Source organism: Taudactylus pleione, unplaced genomic scaffold (genome assembly GCF_031769625.1).
Source record: "Taudactylus pleione unplaced genomic scaffold, aTauple2 ptg000543l, whole genome shotgun sequence".
Classification (NCBI taxonomy): Eukaryota; Metazoa; Chordata; class Amphibia; order Anura; family Myobatrachidae; genus Taudactylus; species Taudactylus pleione.
In genome coordinates, this window is record NW_028284945.1 from 139,411 (window position 1) to 154,784 (window position 15,374).

General features: G+C 46.8%; 1 protein-coding gene across 5 annotated transcripts in view; it reads right to left on the reverse strand.

The window, feature by feature from the left end:
• Positions 1–15,374, reverse strand: part of PDE4DIP (phosphodiesterase 4D interacting protein) — a 361,535-nt gene that overhangs the window by 48,162 nt on the left and 297,999 nt on the right. For all 5 annotated transcript variants that reach the window (XM_088451272.1, XM_088451273.1, XM_088451271.1 and 2 more), the window contains 3 exons: positions 9,476–9,582; positions 5,108–5,456; positions 4,816–4,987 (listed from right to left, as the gene is read on the reverse strand). In XM_088451272.1, the coding sequence (XP_088307398.1) occupies positions 4,816–4,987; positions 5,108–5,456; positions 9,476–9,582 (628 nt within the window). The remainder of the gene's footprint in view (positions 1–4,815; positions 4,988–5,107; positions 5,457–9,475; positions 9,583–15,374) is intronic.

The following is a 15,374-nucleotide window of genomic DNA, read 5'->3' on the forward strand; positions in this document are numbered from 1 at the left end:
GTTAGGGGAGGGGGGGGATCTATGTGTGGGTCAAGCACTGTGTCAGCATGGTGGGGGGAGAGCTGTGTGTGGGGGTCCAGAGTGAGTGGGGAGAGTGTTTGTGTAAGGGGGGATCTAAGTAAGGGGGAAAATCATCGTTGTGAGGTGGGGGATCTGAGTGAGGGGGATCTGTATGGGTGCAGCGCTGTATGTATGTGAGGAGGTGATCTCAGTGATTTGGGAGAGGTGTGTGGGGGGGTTCCTAGTCCCGATAATTATAATTTCTTGTTGCCAATATTGCACGTGTGTGTGTATACAGTATATGAATGGATATAATATGCACCATGCCAAACTCTAACTTGTCTCCGGGTGAATGGGATGAACTTACACCGTTGGGTGCGGTGGTTGTATGTTGTATGACGCAATCGCAGTTTGTCATTGTGAAGAGGAGCCGGTAAAGAAACTGAGGAGCTGCAACCAGTGACACACAGCGCACCAGCCAGATGCTGGCAGTAATACTGTTGGCAGGACAGCTGGAAGAGAGGCAAGTGTGTTGTTGCTGGATGCTATAGGGGCGGGCTGCGCATGTGAGGCCATGGCATATACTAAGTCCTGACAGTGACAGTCGCACTGGCAGCCACAGTCATTTCTCTCATGTCTGTGTGTGTCTTCCCTCCCTGGCTCTCTAACATTTGTTAATGTACTTTGTGAGGCGCTGTGGAACCCTTGTGGCGCAATATAAATTAAGTATAATAATAATATCCCCCTTCTGTCTCTATCAGCTGATATTATATTATATATATAAAAAATAAAATATTGGTATGTATCCACAGTCTCCCTACCCCGGAAATGTTTTACCTGCTCCATTTCTTCCTTTCCTTCCTCTATGTCAGTGGTTCTCAAACTTGGCCCTCGGGACCCCACACGTTTTCCAGGTCACCTAGCAGGTGCACAGGTGTATTCATTACTCACTGACACATTTTAAAAGATCCACAAGTGGAGCTAATTATTTCAATTGAGATTCTGTGAGGAGACCAGGAAAAACATGCACTGTTTGGGGTCCTGAGGACCGAGTTTGAGAACCTGTGCTCTATGTGCTTCCCAGATCCTATTTTCCTATTTGGAGTTGTGGCCTTTGCTTGCCAATTGGGTGCAGCCAAACAGAGGAAGCAAGGTTGAAGTAAATGTAGCGTGGGATATACATGTGCACTGTGGGCCTGATTCAGAGCCGGACACTCTGACCAGAGCGCTCGCTCTGAATCAGGGCCCTCCTACCTAAACTTGGAGCGGCCTCCTGGCCGCTCGCATAGCTGTGGGTCACCACCCACAGCATATGCGAGCGGCCAAAAAGATGGTCGCGATGGTCAAGACCATCGCGACCATCGGGCTTGCGACGAGACCCTGCGGTAGGGTCTCGGTGACCGCAAGCCCTGGAGTGATTTTGGCTCTATCAGAGCCAAAATCACTCCCACTGATATCACTAGTGATGTCAGTGGGGCCGGACCCAGACGGTAGGCGTTCCCATGGGAACGCCTCCGTCTGGCAGCCACGCCCCGGCATGCCCACCAAAGGGGGCGTGCTGTCAATCAACATCGACAGCACACCCCCTTTGGTGCGAGACCCGGAGCGACGGCTTTCCCGACGCTAGCCGGGTCTCGCGCATGCGCACGATGGAGCAGCGTCCGACGTGCGCATGCGCACTTGGGCACCAGCGCTCGCGAGCGTGTCTGAATCAGGCCCAGTGTGCCTTAAACTAAACTGAGGGCCTGATTCAGACCCGCTTGCAAGCGGGTCGAATGTGGGCCAATGCGCATACGCAGCGTGCGCGAGCCCCGGAGCGAGCGCAAAAAGCACTCGCTCCGGCGCTCGCATCCAAAAGGGGCGGCTGTCGATGTTGATCGACAGCTCGCCCCGTTTGGAAGGCGGGGAGGGGGGTGGCTGGGCAAACGGAGGTGTTCCAGCAGGAATGCCTGCTGTTTGTGGGCGGCCCTACTGATATCACTCGTGATGTCAGTAGGTGGACTTCCTGCTCTATTAGAGCAGGAAGTCCACTGGGGCTTGCAGCAACGAGACCCTACCGCAAGGGTCTCGTCGCAAGCCCGATGGTCGCGATGGTCTTGACCATCGCGACCATCACCTGCCTGCCCGCTAAAGCTGTGGGTGGTCACCCACAGCTTAGCGAGCGGCCAGGAGGCCGACTCAGAAAAAACAAGCGCCGCCCTGATTCAGAGCGAGCGCCTCTGAATCAGGCCCTGAATTCCTTAACCACATACAGGACCTCATTCAGAGTCGGTCGAAGCGGCCGCACGGTCGTACGCCACCAATGTTTGCTATACTGCGCATGCGTAAAGTTCGCAATGCGCGTGCGCAAACTAGCCGCTACGATCAGAAATTTCTCTCTCCTTGAACACAGCCAGGTCGGTAGTTTGAGTGACAGATTGAGGCGTTTGTGGGAGGTAACAGGGGAAGGTGCTTGAAAATGGGGGAGTGAAGATCCGAACGCAGGCATGCCTAATTATGCGAACGGCGTTTTATGGGAGTGCATACGGTTTATGGGAGTGCATAATTAACAAAGTAGCGTCATGGCACATGTGACATGGGAGGTTTTTATACTGCCATGATCGTAGAGCTTAAGAGAGGGTATAGTCAACCTTAAGCTCTATGACCAGTTCCAATGGTTCCCGATGGTCTTGATTAATCCTTATATGCCCGGAGATGACGTGCAATGCGTACGAGAAGGGGGCGTATTTTTTTTTATTCCGGCTGCTTCCTCCCCTTGGTCGGCCAGCTACCGATTCGAACTTAGGGACGCAACTTGCGAGGGAATCATTTGCATATCCGGCCCCTTTTCCCGTACGACCGTGTGGCCGATTCGACCGACTCTGAATGAGGTCCACAGTCCCGCTGCTAAAGGAGCAGTTTAAAGAAAAAGATCTAAATTCAGGAGTGCTTTAATGCACAGGCAGTGTGACTGCAAACTGGCCTAATAAGAACAATTGAGAGAGGGGGTCAGAGGAATGTGCCTCTCCCGTTACTTTGGCTGGTCTGGTGCTGATGATCCGTTTCATCAGTGCCACTATGTCAACAACGCCATAAGTCATTGCCGATGCCCATGTCTTGCTTAGCACACGGACATAATCAGGTGATCTGCAGTGCTTTTTTACAGAGGGAACCACCTTAGCAGGTGGGTATGGCTGCCCCCAGTGTAAGCCATGGGCGGAAAGGCATAACACTATTACACTGCTTTCTGGTTTGGGTCCTCGGTGCACGCTGTGCATGCACGGCTGGTGGTCGGTGCATATGTCATTGGGGCTGACGGAGAGGGATCCAGAGTACCCCTTTCTGGAAGAATTTGCTAAATAGTAGCCCATAGGCTACTATAGGATAATGGCCCTGATTCAGCAAGGAACACAGTTGCAAAGACACACGCAATCGGTCGATTGTTGCGTTCTGCGCATGCGTATGCATAAACTAGCAATTGTGATGGAAACTGCATTTGCAGAGACTATGCCGACCCAGAGCAGAGTGATTGACAGGAAGTGCCATTTGTGGGTGGTGACAGGGGGCTGGTCGGGCGAACGCAGGCGTGCTGGAGCGTTTCAACGCTGTTACATGGGCGTGCATAAATTAGCTACTGCGATACCTGACGCCTCCTGAGGTCTCATAGCGTGTGCAGTCTGGAGATGGCATTACCCTATCAGGGCCAAGCTCCTAAATGCTTCACAGTATGCTAGTAGAAAATCCGGGCCCACTTGCTTGTGTTTGCCCCCCAGACTGAAAGTTGCCAGCCAGCCCCTGCCACCATGGCTGGTTCGGCCTAGTCTTGATTATAGGAAAATAGGGGGGACCCCACGCCGATTTTTCCACCTATTATCCACTACTAGTCCAGGCTGAAACATACAGGGCTGGTTATGGATTTGGTGAGGGATCCAACGTAATTTTAACACTTTAATTTGCTTTTAACTCTAAAAAACCTGCACAGATCATAGTGATCTGTGCAGTCCTTTTTTGGACGGGTTTGCCATAATGTTTTAGGTTGTATTTGCTGTCAGTTTTGAACTGAAAGATCAAAACCGATGGCATTTACACCTGCAAATCAACTGACATCGACATCAATTTTCAAAGCGAATTCAAATCTAACTGTTAGTAAATATGTAGTTTAGACACTGAAACACGACATCGATGTCCGTCCATTTCAGTCGATTTCACAATCGACTTCAAAATCGACCTTTAGTAAATTTACGCCTTAGGGATATATTTACTAAAGTGCGGATTTTTAGAAGTGGAGATGTTGCCCATAACAACCAATCAGATTTTAGCTATTATCTTCTAGAAGGTGCTAGATAAATGTTAAGTAGAATCTGATTGGTTGCTATGGGCAACATCTCCACTTTTAAAAACCCACACTTTAGTAAATTTACCCCTTAGTGTCTATTGGCAGAGATGCAGAATTTGTGGGCCCAAGCCCAAGTGGATAACCAGGATCTGTTTTCCCAGATTGTTAGTTATAAAATACTTTCTATTGGTTTCCTAAACAACAGCACACACAATACCGGAGGATCCCAAACGCGGTCCTCAAGGCACCTCAACAGTTGAGGTTTTAAACATATCCATAGTTAAATCAAATTGACTGAGGTGCTAATTTTAAGGTCAAGCATGGATATTCTTAAAATGTGGACCGTTAGAGTGCCTTGAGGACTGCGTTTGGGAACCTCTGCACTATGGTTCAGTGCTACTTCCATGGAATATAATGGCGCTATAGCACACAATTCATTCTTCTGATGTACCCCTCTCCTAGTGCAGTTATTTTAACCTGAAAGTAAATTAAATACCTACTTAATAGAAATCCACTATGATTTCCATAATTGGTTTTAGTCTGCGTTGGGACATTGGATGTCATTAATGTATGCTGCAGCCTGGGATTTGGGGTCTCCAAGTGAAGCTGCTCTGAATGCTTCTCCAGAGTGCAGTCTGCTGGGAGATAACTGGTTACTGGCCAATGGGCATACTGTAGAAAAAGAATAAATGCAAGTGATTTAATAAAGTAACAAAATACATTCAGTGTTCTCCTGATAATGGTAATATCCACCCACTTTCCTCATCTAACATAAAAAATGAGAGTGCATACCAATAAATCAAATTCTTCCTGTGTAGGGGGGATTTTAAATTCTTCTCCATCTTCTCTTAGTTGCCATTTTTTCGCAGAATCTTTCATATTTGCCTCTATATAGCCAATTTCCTTGGTCATATTGATAGTCAGGTTTGAGTTCATAGGGTCTTTTTTATCCAACAATCCATCCACCTGGTATGTGCTCACTGACTCATCCTGGCTGACATTTACTTGTTGCTTTCTAACATCTACTGCTAAATCCACTTCTCCTTCCAACTCCATTTCTTCAATCCACTGCTCTGAAATCGCACTTTCTTCTTCCACTTTCAAGTTCAACTTTTGTAGATACAAATCTTGATGCACAGGTCTGCAATAAATGTAAAGTGTAAGCACTCTCCTGATATTGAGAGTTTTATTTCAATCCTATTTATTTTTATAGCAAAGTTATTAAGCTCAATTTTTCAGATCAACATAACAGTATGTTGCACTATTATTAGAAAACTGATGTGCAATCTTTTATTTTCAATACACCAAGGAACATTAGATGGCAGATTCACACTGGTTTTTGCTTTGCATTTAATGCAGAAACTGCCTGCTAATTGCAAACATGGGTCCTGATGCAGAGATGGACACAGTGCTTCTTTTCACACAGTTGAGCAATGTTCTGCTACTGTGCATGTGCAAAAAGTCTCAATAACTTACTGGGTAAATGCGAACCAATGTGAGCAATGCTGTTCGCAATTCCGTAAGGTATAGCTCACACTTGAGAAGGGATTTGTGATCACTAGGCGTTTCAGGGTTGAGACTGGGAGGTGACCTAAAGTGATCGCAAAAAGGGTCAGTTTCCTGGGCGTACTATGGTAGTATCATGGTCGTGTCTGGGAACGCTGCTACGTTACCAATCACCAAACCAATGCTTCAGAGACCATGGCTAGTTGGATTAGAGGAGAGTAGCTGGAGCAAAGTCTAGGCTACCGCAAATGTCAATGGTGAGACTGATTTTGCATCGATGCTTGTGTGTTTACAACATTGCAAATGGACAGACCATGCAGCCTGAAAGTGGGCGTCTCACCATCGCGCCATCCTGCATAAAAGGAAAGCTAAGATTAGCATTTGCGTAATCCTGCAACCGCTATTGAGAGAGCAACCGCTGCTGCATTACCAAGCATCTCTGAATGAGGCCCATATGAATATATGAATATGATGTTAATGAAGAATAAGAGGAATGCTATTGTTCTTATGGTCAGGACTGTAACTAGTAGTTGACCAGGATGGCTCTCACCAGGGGCATTGGTTGAGGGGGGGCACCTCCTGGCTTAGCCTGCTTACCCCTAGTATGGATGATGGCACAAAAGGGGGGGAAGCAGCTCCGTAACAGGGCTTTTCTGCGCCATATGCCAGTCATGCACCCTGAGTGCATGATGTCATGACATCATGCAGAGGGCGGTGGGACCGGTAGTGTGAGGAATTACAGCACTACCTGAAGCATCCTTAGGATGCTCCGCAGGGATTTAGTCGAAATCCCGGCTGTCGGGTTGCCGGCATTCAGAAGTCAGGATTCCGGCACCAACATCTCGATCGCTGGCATCCCAATGGTAAGTATTAGGGGAAGGGGTAGGGTTAGGGTTAGACACTAGGGGGAGGGTTAGGGTTAGGCACTATGGGGGATGGGTTAGGTTTAGGCTGCGGGTAGGGAGGGTAAGGGATAGGGGTAGGGTGTAGGGCTAGGATACTTACTCACAGGTGTCAGTATACTAAACTCTGTCGGGATTCCGGCATCGGGATTCAGACCACAGGGATCCCGAGCGCCAGCATCCCGTATCCAACAGATACTTACTGACAGGTGTCGGTATACTAAACCCTGTTGGGATGCCGGCGTCAAGATTCTGACGGATGGGATCCCAAGCACCAGCATCCCGTACCGAACACACTTTGCTTGACTGTAAGAGGTGTAGTGTGCACGTCTGGAGCATCCATAGGATGCTCTGGGTGGCACTGCAGCAGTGGTTCTGACTGCAGGTGCCGTTTGCTGCCACCCTGCTAGCCAGATGAAGGGGCCATGGATGAGCGGTGGTGCCGCCCACAGGGTATGCTTGCACACCCCTATTTACAGTCCTGACGTTGAGTCCTTCGGTTTGCCATGGGCGCCCTTACAATTGCAGAGACAGCTTTAATACCGGTCCATGGAAAGAGAACAGCTCGCAACTATAAAAATATAAACAATAATAGTTTTGATTTAGAAATGCTACAGAAAAAATATTACTCTCCTAAATTATTGTTGGTTGATTTATTAAGGCTGTGTTTACATAAAATATTGGTTTAATATAGATAATAGGATAAAATATTAAATACATCCTATACTACATATTATAAGTTGCTAATTTATTTCATTTAATCATTATTTTAATTTAAAGTAGATAGCATCATAATAGCACAGAATAACATAATAAAGAGGAAATAGGACATAATCATGAATAATTTTAATGTGTTGACACATTTCTAGAACAACCTTCCTGTTCTTCTAAGATCATCTCTTCTCCTTTACATTAAGATTCAGTTAATGATAAGGGGGTCTATTCATGATGTTAATTATCGGGGTCCCCAATAATGAACATTTTAACTCGATGCGAGCGCTGGAGCAATTCAGCTGTCTCCCCGAAGTGCGCCACTCCACCTTTCGGAGCCCTGACGTCTGGCAGAAGGAGCCGGACAGGGGTAGAGAGATCCTAAAAGAATCCCTCTTCGGGAACCCAGGACTTCTTCCCATAGGGAAGGAGCAGGTTGCGAGCCCAGGGTGGGAGCATTCGCCATCTGAAGATGGCCAATGCTCCCACACTCAAGCTCCGAAAATACAATATTGTATTTTAAAGGGCTTGATCAATTCTGTCTCCATACTAGCGTATGGGAACAGCAGGCTATTCCGCGAGAGGAAGGTAAGCAGGAGATATCTGTGATATCTCCTGCTTTACCTTCTTGATAACTTAATTTTTACAAGTGCAGCTGAAGTAATGATGAATAGACCCTAAGGTGTCTACCTTACAAAATAAACCTAATGATGGCATACATTTCCCTATCAGTCCTAAATGTATTATAGTCTCACAGTTGCAGTTATGGCAGGAGGTTGAAATGAAATAACACTAAACAAAACATGTATTTGTGACTTGCACAGGAGGACATGGTGCTGGCTATGACTAAGATACAATAGGGTAAATTTACTAAAGTGAGAGTTTTTAGAAGTGAGTTTTAGAAGAGATGTTGCCCATAGTATCCAATCAGATTCTGGTTATCATTTAATTAGCACCTTCTAGAAGATAATAGCTAGAATCTGATTGGTTGCTATGGGCATCATCTCTTCTAAAACTCACTTCTAAAAACTCTCACTTTAGTAAATTTACCCCTAGGAACTTATGTTTCTCTGACACTTTCAGACATCAACACCAAACCTGGCCACACTCCCAAATAGTATACAGCACTACCAATGGTGCCAGATCTGCCATTGTCACAGTCAGTTATTACATATTATCTGGATGGATGTCTCGATTAGCGGGACAGACAAAAAGCAATGCACTCTACTGTATGCAAGTTTGCCAGCAGGCAAAACAACTCATTCATAGCTTATAAAATCATACTTGCCATATCTCCTGGAATGTACATGTGGACTCCCAGATCCTGTCCACCAGGCCCATAAATCGGGGTGGGCGAACGGTGCAGCTCCCCAGGGCACAGGGACTAAGGCACCGTCGCTCCCCCATGGCACCAACAGTTTGCCTGGAACAGCAGTTTGCCTAGAACAGCTTGCAGGGTGCTTGGAATGGCTCCCTGTGGCATAGAGAGGCGTCTACAGGATTCTTTGGGTGATCCAGGCGCTCAGCTTCTTCTTGATCCTGGTGATCCTACCCGTTCGTGACTCTATGATGTCACATGTACGGGGGTTGGGATGGCACAGGGTGGACTATTATCCTGTTACTACCCTGCTGTCCATTTCCCTAGTAAAGCTGGTGATTATGTGAATCATTTCATCATAGCACGTCTGTGTAATGACATGAACTACATCAATCTGCATTGGGGGGTGAGCCCTGACAACATGAATCATGTTACCAATCCCCCTGTATTATTTACCACTTGGACCACTTCTCTCGAATGTTATCTCCCAGGGGGGAGGTCAAAAAAGAAGACATGTAAGAATTGGTCCCCCAAAATAATATTTTTTATACATTGATCAGGACATTTACATTTGAAAAACACAGAGGAGGAGAATAATATGGTTAGTGTGCCTTTAAAATAAAATGTTCCCCTGTATTTATCAGTTTACAAACCTCCGTAGTTGTAAATACACATGCAAATATATAAATGACACTGGGTAAGTCAGTTTTGGACATACAGTACCTTTCTGCAGATGTAGAATACAATTCTGTATCCCGAAGCTCTGTATTGAGAATGTGCAGCTCTTCTTTTATATTTGTCTTTTCATTGGTCAAATGGTGAAATTCACTCTTTAAATGGAAAAAAACATAATTTTGAGCATGATTTAATCAGCAAATTGAGGCAATAAAAAGCTGTGGCACCTCTGGTGTGGCATTGACTCCTGACTCCACGTGATTCAGAATTCCAGCAGCCACAGGACATAAATCACATTACAGACTTCATCGCTCATCCCTCATGGGTAATGCTTCTTATCTACATGGATGGGTAACCTTTATATATTGACTTTATCACACACATCTGAAGCAGCATAACCAATCAGGGGTGGTTTAAGGCAGAACCGTAACTAGACTTTTTGGTGCCCTGTGCCAGAGAGAGCATTGGCGCCCTCCCCCCCAATTTTTAAATAGGGACATAAGACAGTGCACCTTAAAAATGGGCCATAGCCTCATGGGGAAGGGCCAGGGAAGAGATATGGGAGGCCAGGAGATGCTGGGGATAAAAGAAGAGGAAGCTACAAGTGAGAATGATAATAAACAGGAAAACTGACAGGCCCAAATAGCACCCCCTGCCCTGTGGTGCCCTGTGCCATGGCACAGGTCGCACTACCCTAGTTACGGCCCTGGTTTAAGGGCCTGATTCAGTATGAACCGCAACTTCGATTTCAATAACGATTACGCACGCAGTCTCACTGCAAAGATATGCTAATCCTCTGAAATCGCTATGCCATCACAGCACAACATAAGGAAGCCCACCTTACCTTACACACATCCGTAAACATTAGCAAGACTGCAAAACCATCTGTAACATCGCGTACAATTGCAGCCTCATGTACACTTGCACAAGCTTTGACCTTACTCAGAAATTGCTAACCTCATCGCACGCAGTGAGTACACAAGCTGCGTGTGACATCGCAGTGGATAATTTATGCACCCCAATGCAACGGCGTTCAACACACTGGCACGCCTGTGTTTCGCCGACCACTCCCGCCAAATGGTACTTCCTGTCAGTCACTCTGCAATGGGTCTCCATAATGACTGCGATTGCAGTCCTGATCACAGTACAGTGTTCATGCAAGCGCACTACGATGCATGCGCAGAACGCAACAATGCTCTGATTGCGTGCGTAATCGCAGTTGCGATCCTTGCTGAATAAGGCCATTAGAGAGGAGGGACGCCGTGTGCAGCCTCTGTCCTAGGTGGGGGGTGGGAATTGGGCTCTGAGAATAGAACTTCCAGGTAGGACAGTATGCTTAAATTAAGATTTTTTTTCTTAATCCACTCAAAATGGAATGTCCTGCATTAAGAAGTACCCTCTGAGGTAGGAGGTGGTTGATCCTTGCTCCCAGTGTGGCATAATGTCAACTGGAGGCACTGCGTGGCATAATGTGTAGTAACAACACTACAATGTGGCATATTGTCTTCTGGGGGGAGATACAATGTTGCATAATATGAATTGGTGGCATTGTGTGGTATAATGAGAACTAGGGCACTTCTATGGGGCATAAAATGAACTAGGCACTACTATGGGGCATAAAATGAGCTATTACATATGGCGCACAAAATTAACTAGGGAAATATTATAGGGCATAAAATGAACAAGCATTGTGCAGAGAGGTGCCTCTGTAGAGGGGATACCTTGAAGGTGCCGATGGGCGGGATCCAGGACGTCGATATACCGATGCCGGAATCCCGACAAAAAGGCATAATGCCGATCCTGCCATCTTAAAGACATCAGGATACCGACGTCCGGCATCCCGACCGCAGGCATCCTGAATGTTAGTATTGAAGGTAAGTATCACACTTAGCTCGGGGATGGGGGGTGTTAGGTTTAGGTTAGGGTTAGGCACCCCCTGGGAAGGGTTAGGGACCATCGGGGGAGGTTAGGTTTAGTGTGCGGGAAGGGGGAGTTAGGGTTAGGCACCCCCTGGGGAGAGTTAGGTTTTGGGTGCAAAAAGGAGGGGTCAGGGTTAGGCACCACCAAGGGAGGGTTAGGGTTAGGGGGGGAGAGGGGGAGGGTTAGGGTACTTACCAGCCCCTGTCGGGATAGTTCACCGTCGGGATTTGAACCGCCGGCAATTCATCTGCCGGCATATCATACTGATTCAATGTAGAGGCATTGGCGAGTGGCGCCTTCAAACTGCTGCTAAGGGGCCCACAAAGTTCTGGCTATGCCCCTAGCCAGACTGTATTATTTAAAGGGTATGTAGTAATTATGTTGTTTGTCTTTATAAGAGTTACAATAAGTATTTCCAGTGAAAATACCAAATGCCTATGAATTGCAATGCATCGACAACTTCCTGCCGTGCCTCGGTGATAATTATAGCAATCATCTAAAATGCAAAACCAACATGACAGGGAGAGAGGGGAGGAGAAAGGGAGAGAGAGAGGGGGAGGGAGTGAGACAGAGAGGGATGGGGAGGGAGACAGAGAGCGAGATAGAGGAAGAGAGGAAGGGAGAGGGAGGACAGGACAGAGGGAGAGATTGAGAGAAGGGGAGAGAGAAGAAAGGAGAGGGAGGAAGGAGAGAGGAGGGACTGAGAGAGCTCATCCACTGTCACAACCTGGACCCTGCCACTGGGTCACTTACCGCTCCTGTGGCCAGCCAGCTCGCTCCCTGAATTCGGTCCGTGCTCCTGTCATCCCAGTGAGACGCAGGCTAGGCTGCAGCTCACATCCAGCCAGCCCCAGAGTATTGCTGTCCCAATCACTAGCCAGTCTGAGTCAGCCACGACCATCTTATGCTGCTCATCCAATCCTGGCTAACCCCGGGATATATTTTCAAACTACTGACGCTAAGGCACTGCCAATACAATGTCTAGCTCAGTCCTTACTGAGTGAAGCTTAGCTGTGCTCCGTTTACAGTCATTGTTATCCTGCTGGTATATATATTTAAAAAGGTATGTCCGCGCTGGTTATATATTTATTAAAAAGCAACTTGTATAGAATATATTCAACATGAGTTTAGTTAAAACAAGCGCTAAGTGTGGCATAAAGAGACATAAAGGCAATTAAAACATTCTGCTGATGCAGTTCTGTTTGTTCTTACTGCACTAACTATCTATGCCATTCTAATCCTGTGTAATCAGCATCTCAAATTGCACAGGTAATCCCGGCTTGTTCCAGAGTGCTGAATCTGTGCTTCACCTGTGCAAAGCATCCACCTGTTTGCTCAGGTATATCAGCCGTTCCTGCCTCCCTGGTTCAGTGCCAGACTAATCCACAGCTACCATCCATTCCGATGTTCGGTCTGTATCCGGTCCTGTCATCTCAGAGTGCTCCCAGACTACAGAGAAAACCCAGTCCAAGCCTGGTAAATACTCCTGCCAAGATCTGACACTCTAGTGTCCTGGACTACAGAACCAAGTAAGAAGAGGGCTTTTATTAATATCAAGTAACAACCCAGTTCAGGCTGTTAAATCTACTACTACACTATTCTCTGCTGCATACATCATACCATCATCAACACAGACGTCCCCGGTGGTCTAGTGGGTACGATCCGGCATCTCCTTGCTGAGACCCGGAGGAGACAGCCTAAAGGTCTGGAACTATGCATATAACCTGTAACCTTCCATAGGCTTCAGACGCAGAACTGGCGCAGAAGAATGATATTATGAGATGGTACTTGGATGACGTGGCTTCAGACGCAGAACTGGCACAGGAGAATGGTATGATGAGATGGTACTTGGATGACGTGGCTTCAGACGCAGAACTGGCACAGGAGAATGGTATGATGAGATGGTACTTGGATGACGTGCTAAGTACACACACTGTGGCTTCAGACGCAGCACTGGCACAGGAGATGACTCTAGGAGATTGTACTTAGTGGATGTACTGAGTACACACACCGTGGATAAACACTAGGAACAAGTCACTAGAAGCAACGGAGCTTGGGACCTGGAATGCTACAACAGCAAGTCTTCACTGGAAGTAACAACGTTGTACAGGCAACTTCCTGTGGTCCAGAGCTTAATTAAATACCCTAAGGTAGCAGTCCATTGGAGGTTAGTGTCAGCTGACAGCAACCAATGCTACCATTGTGTAAAGGGCTAATCAGTATATAGACTGTCCTGGCTGCGTCCATGATGGTAACCTCAGTAACCACATCATGGAAGTTCTCCCAAGTGGCCAGCCATGCTTGGCTTCAATAAATACTGTTAGTAAAAAAAAGCACTGCAGTAATCTGTGGGGTGGCCTATAGATGCAGTTAGCCCCCACCACCCCATTATTAATCTCCATCACTGCCACACTGTCAAGGGCCTGTTTTGAGATAAAGGGGCCTGGAGTTGCAGTCCTAACAGCACCAGCATTAATCTGGCCCTCCAAACTCATTTATATGCGGTTAACTGTTGTCTGCAAGGAATGCATTTACATTAGAATGTCCATTTCCACCCTTGCTCTCCCTCTTCAGTCACAAAGTCTGGTACATACATAGGGCCTGATTCAGATATGGACGGATTTGCAGAGCCACACACAAGTAGCTGTGCAAAGCCATCCATCTCAGATGCAAATGCAGAAGAAGGAGTCAGATACCTCCTTGCTGCATATGTGATCCCAGCACTGCGAACGATGGTCGTAATGGTCTCTCTTTTGGTCAGGCTGTGGGAGCTGAAGCTTCCCACAGCCTGACAGGGTGCTGGTCACTTAAGAGGCCAAAATGTTATATCTGCCGACACAGATCATGTCCTCATCCCTCCCAGAAAACTGGGGTGACGTGCCTCCATTTCAGGGAACGGTGACCAGCCACGCCCTCGCTCTGCAGCATGTCAATCATGCTGCAGCTTGGGGGATGGGGGTCTGTGAGCATAACAGAACGGGTGCTGTGCAGACAGACTCGGAAACATCGGAGATGTAAGTTCATTGTCGGATGAACATGCATCGCTGAATCAGGACCATAGTGCTCGCAATAGGTGCATGTGCATTCTGAGCATGTTCACAGCAAATTGGCATAATATTTATTCTGCATAAGCCAGTATGTTTCTTATGATCTTACTACAGATTGAGTCTCCCATATCCAAATATATCGAAATATGGAATCATTTTGGCATGACTGAAATAGTGAAACCTTTGATTTTTGATGGTTAAATGTACACAAACTTTGTCTAAGGCACAGATTATTAAAAATATTGTATAAAATGACCTTCAGACTCTGTGTATAGGGAGTATATACTACATAAATGCATTCTGTGTGTATATTTGGTTTCCATTCCCAAGTTATCTCATTATGGTATGCAAATATTCCAAAATACAAAATATTCCGCTATCCAAAATACCCCTGGTCCCAAGCATTTTGGATATGGGAGACTCAACCTGTATTGCTATTTGCTGAGTTTATTCAATATGGTTTCAAGTAAACCGCATTATTACTGGCCAGTCAGTCTGTTTCTTACAAGCAGTACTCAGGACCTCATTCAGAGGCGGTCGCTCGGGAGCGATCGGTCGCACCCAAAGTGATCGAAAATATGAAAAACGAGCACTCAATCGCAACGCACATCGTAAGCGCGGAAACACCCACAACAATGAAAGCACACCTCCTATCTTTACGGGCTAATTCAGAGTCGGTCGCAGGCGGCAACCTACGTCAGCACGATTAACACCTGTTACAGTGTTAATTGCCTTCAGACATCGGTTGAGGCAGAAACCATCGCCTGCACTCGCAATGCTTAAGGTAGACCCTGGGCTACCTTTAGCACTGCGAGCAGTAGCATCGTTATTGCAACGAGATGACGTTTATGATGACTCGCTCAGGAATATATGCACGCCCTTAAAACGCCCTTTTTAAGGTCAACCACGCCTGCGTTCGCACCACCACACCCCCGTCCACAAGCACCTTCCCCTGTAACCACCCACAAACGGCACGAAGT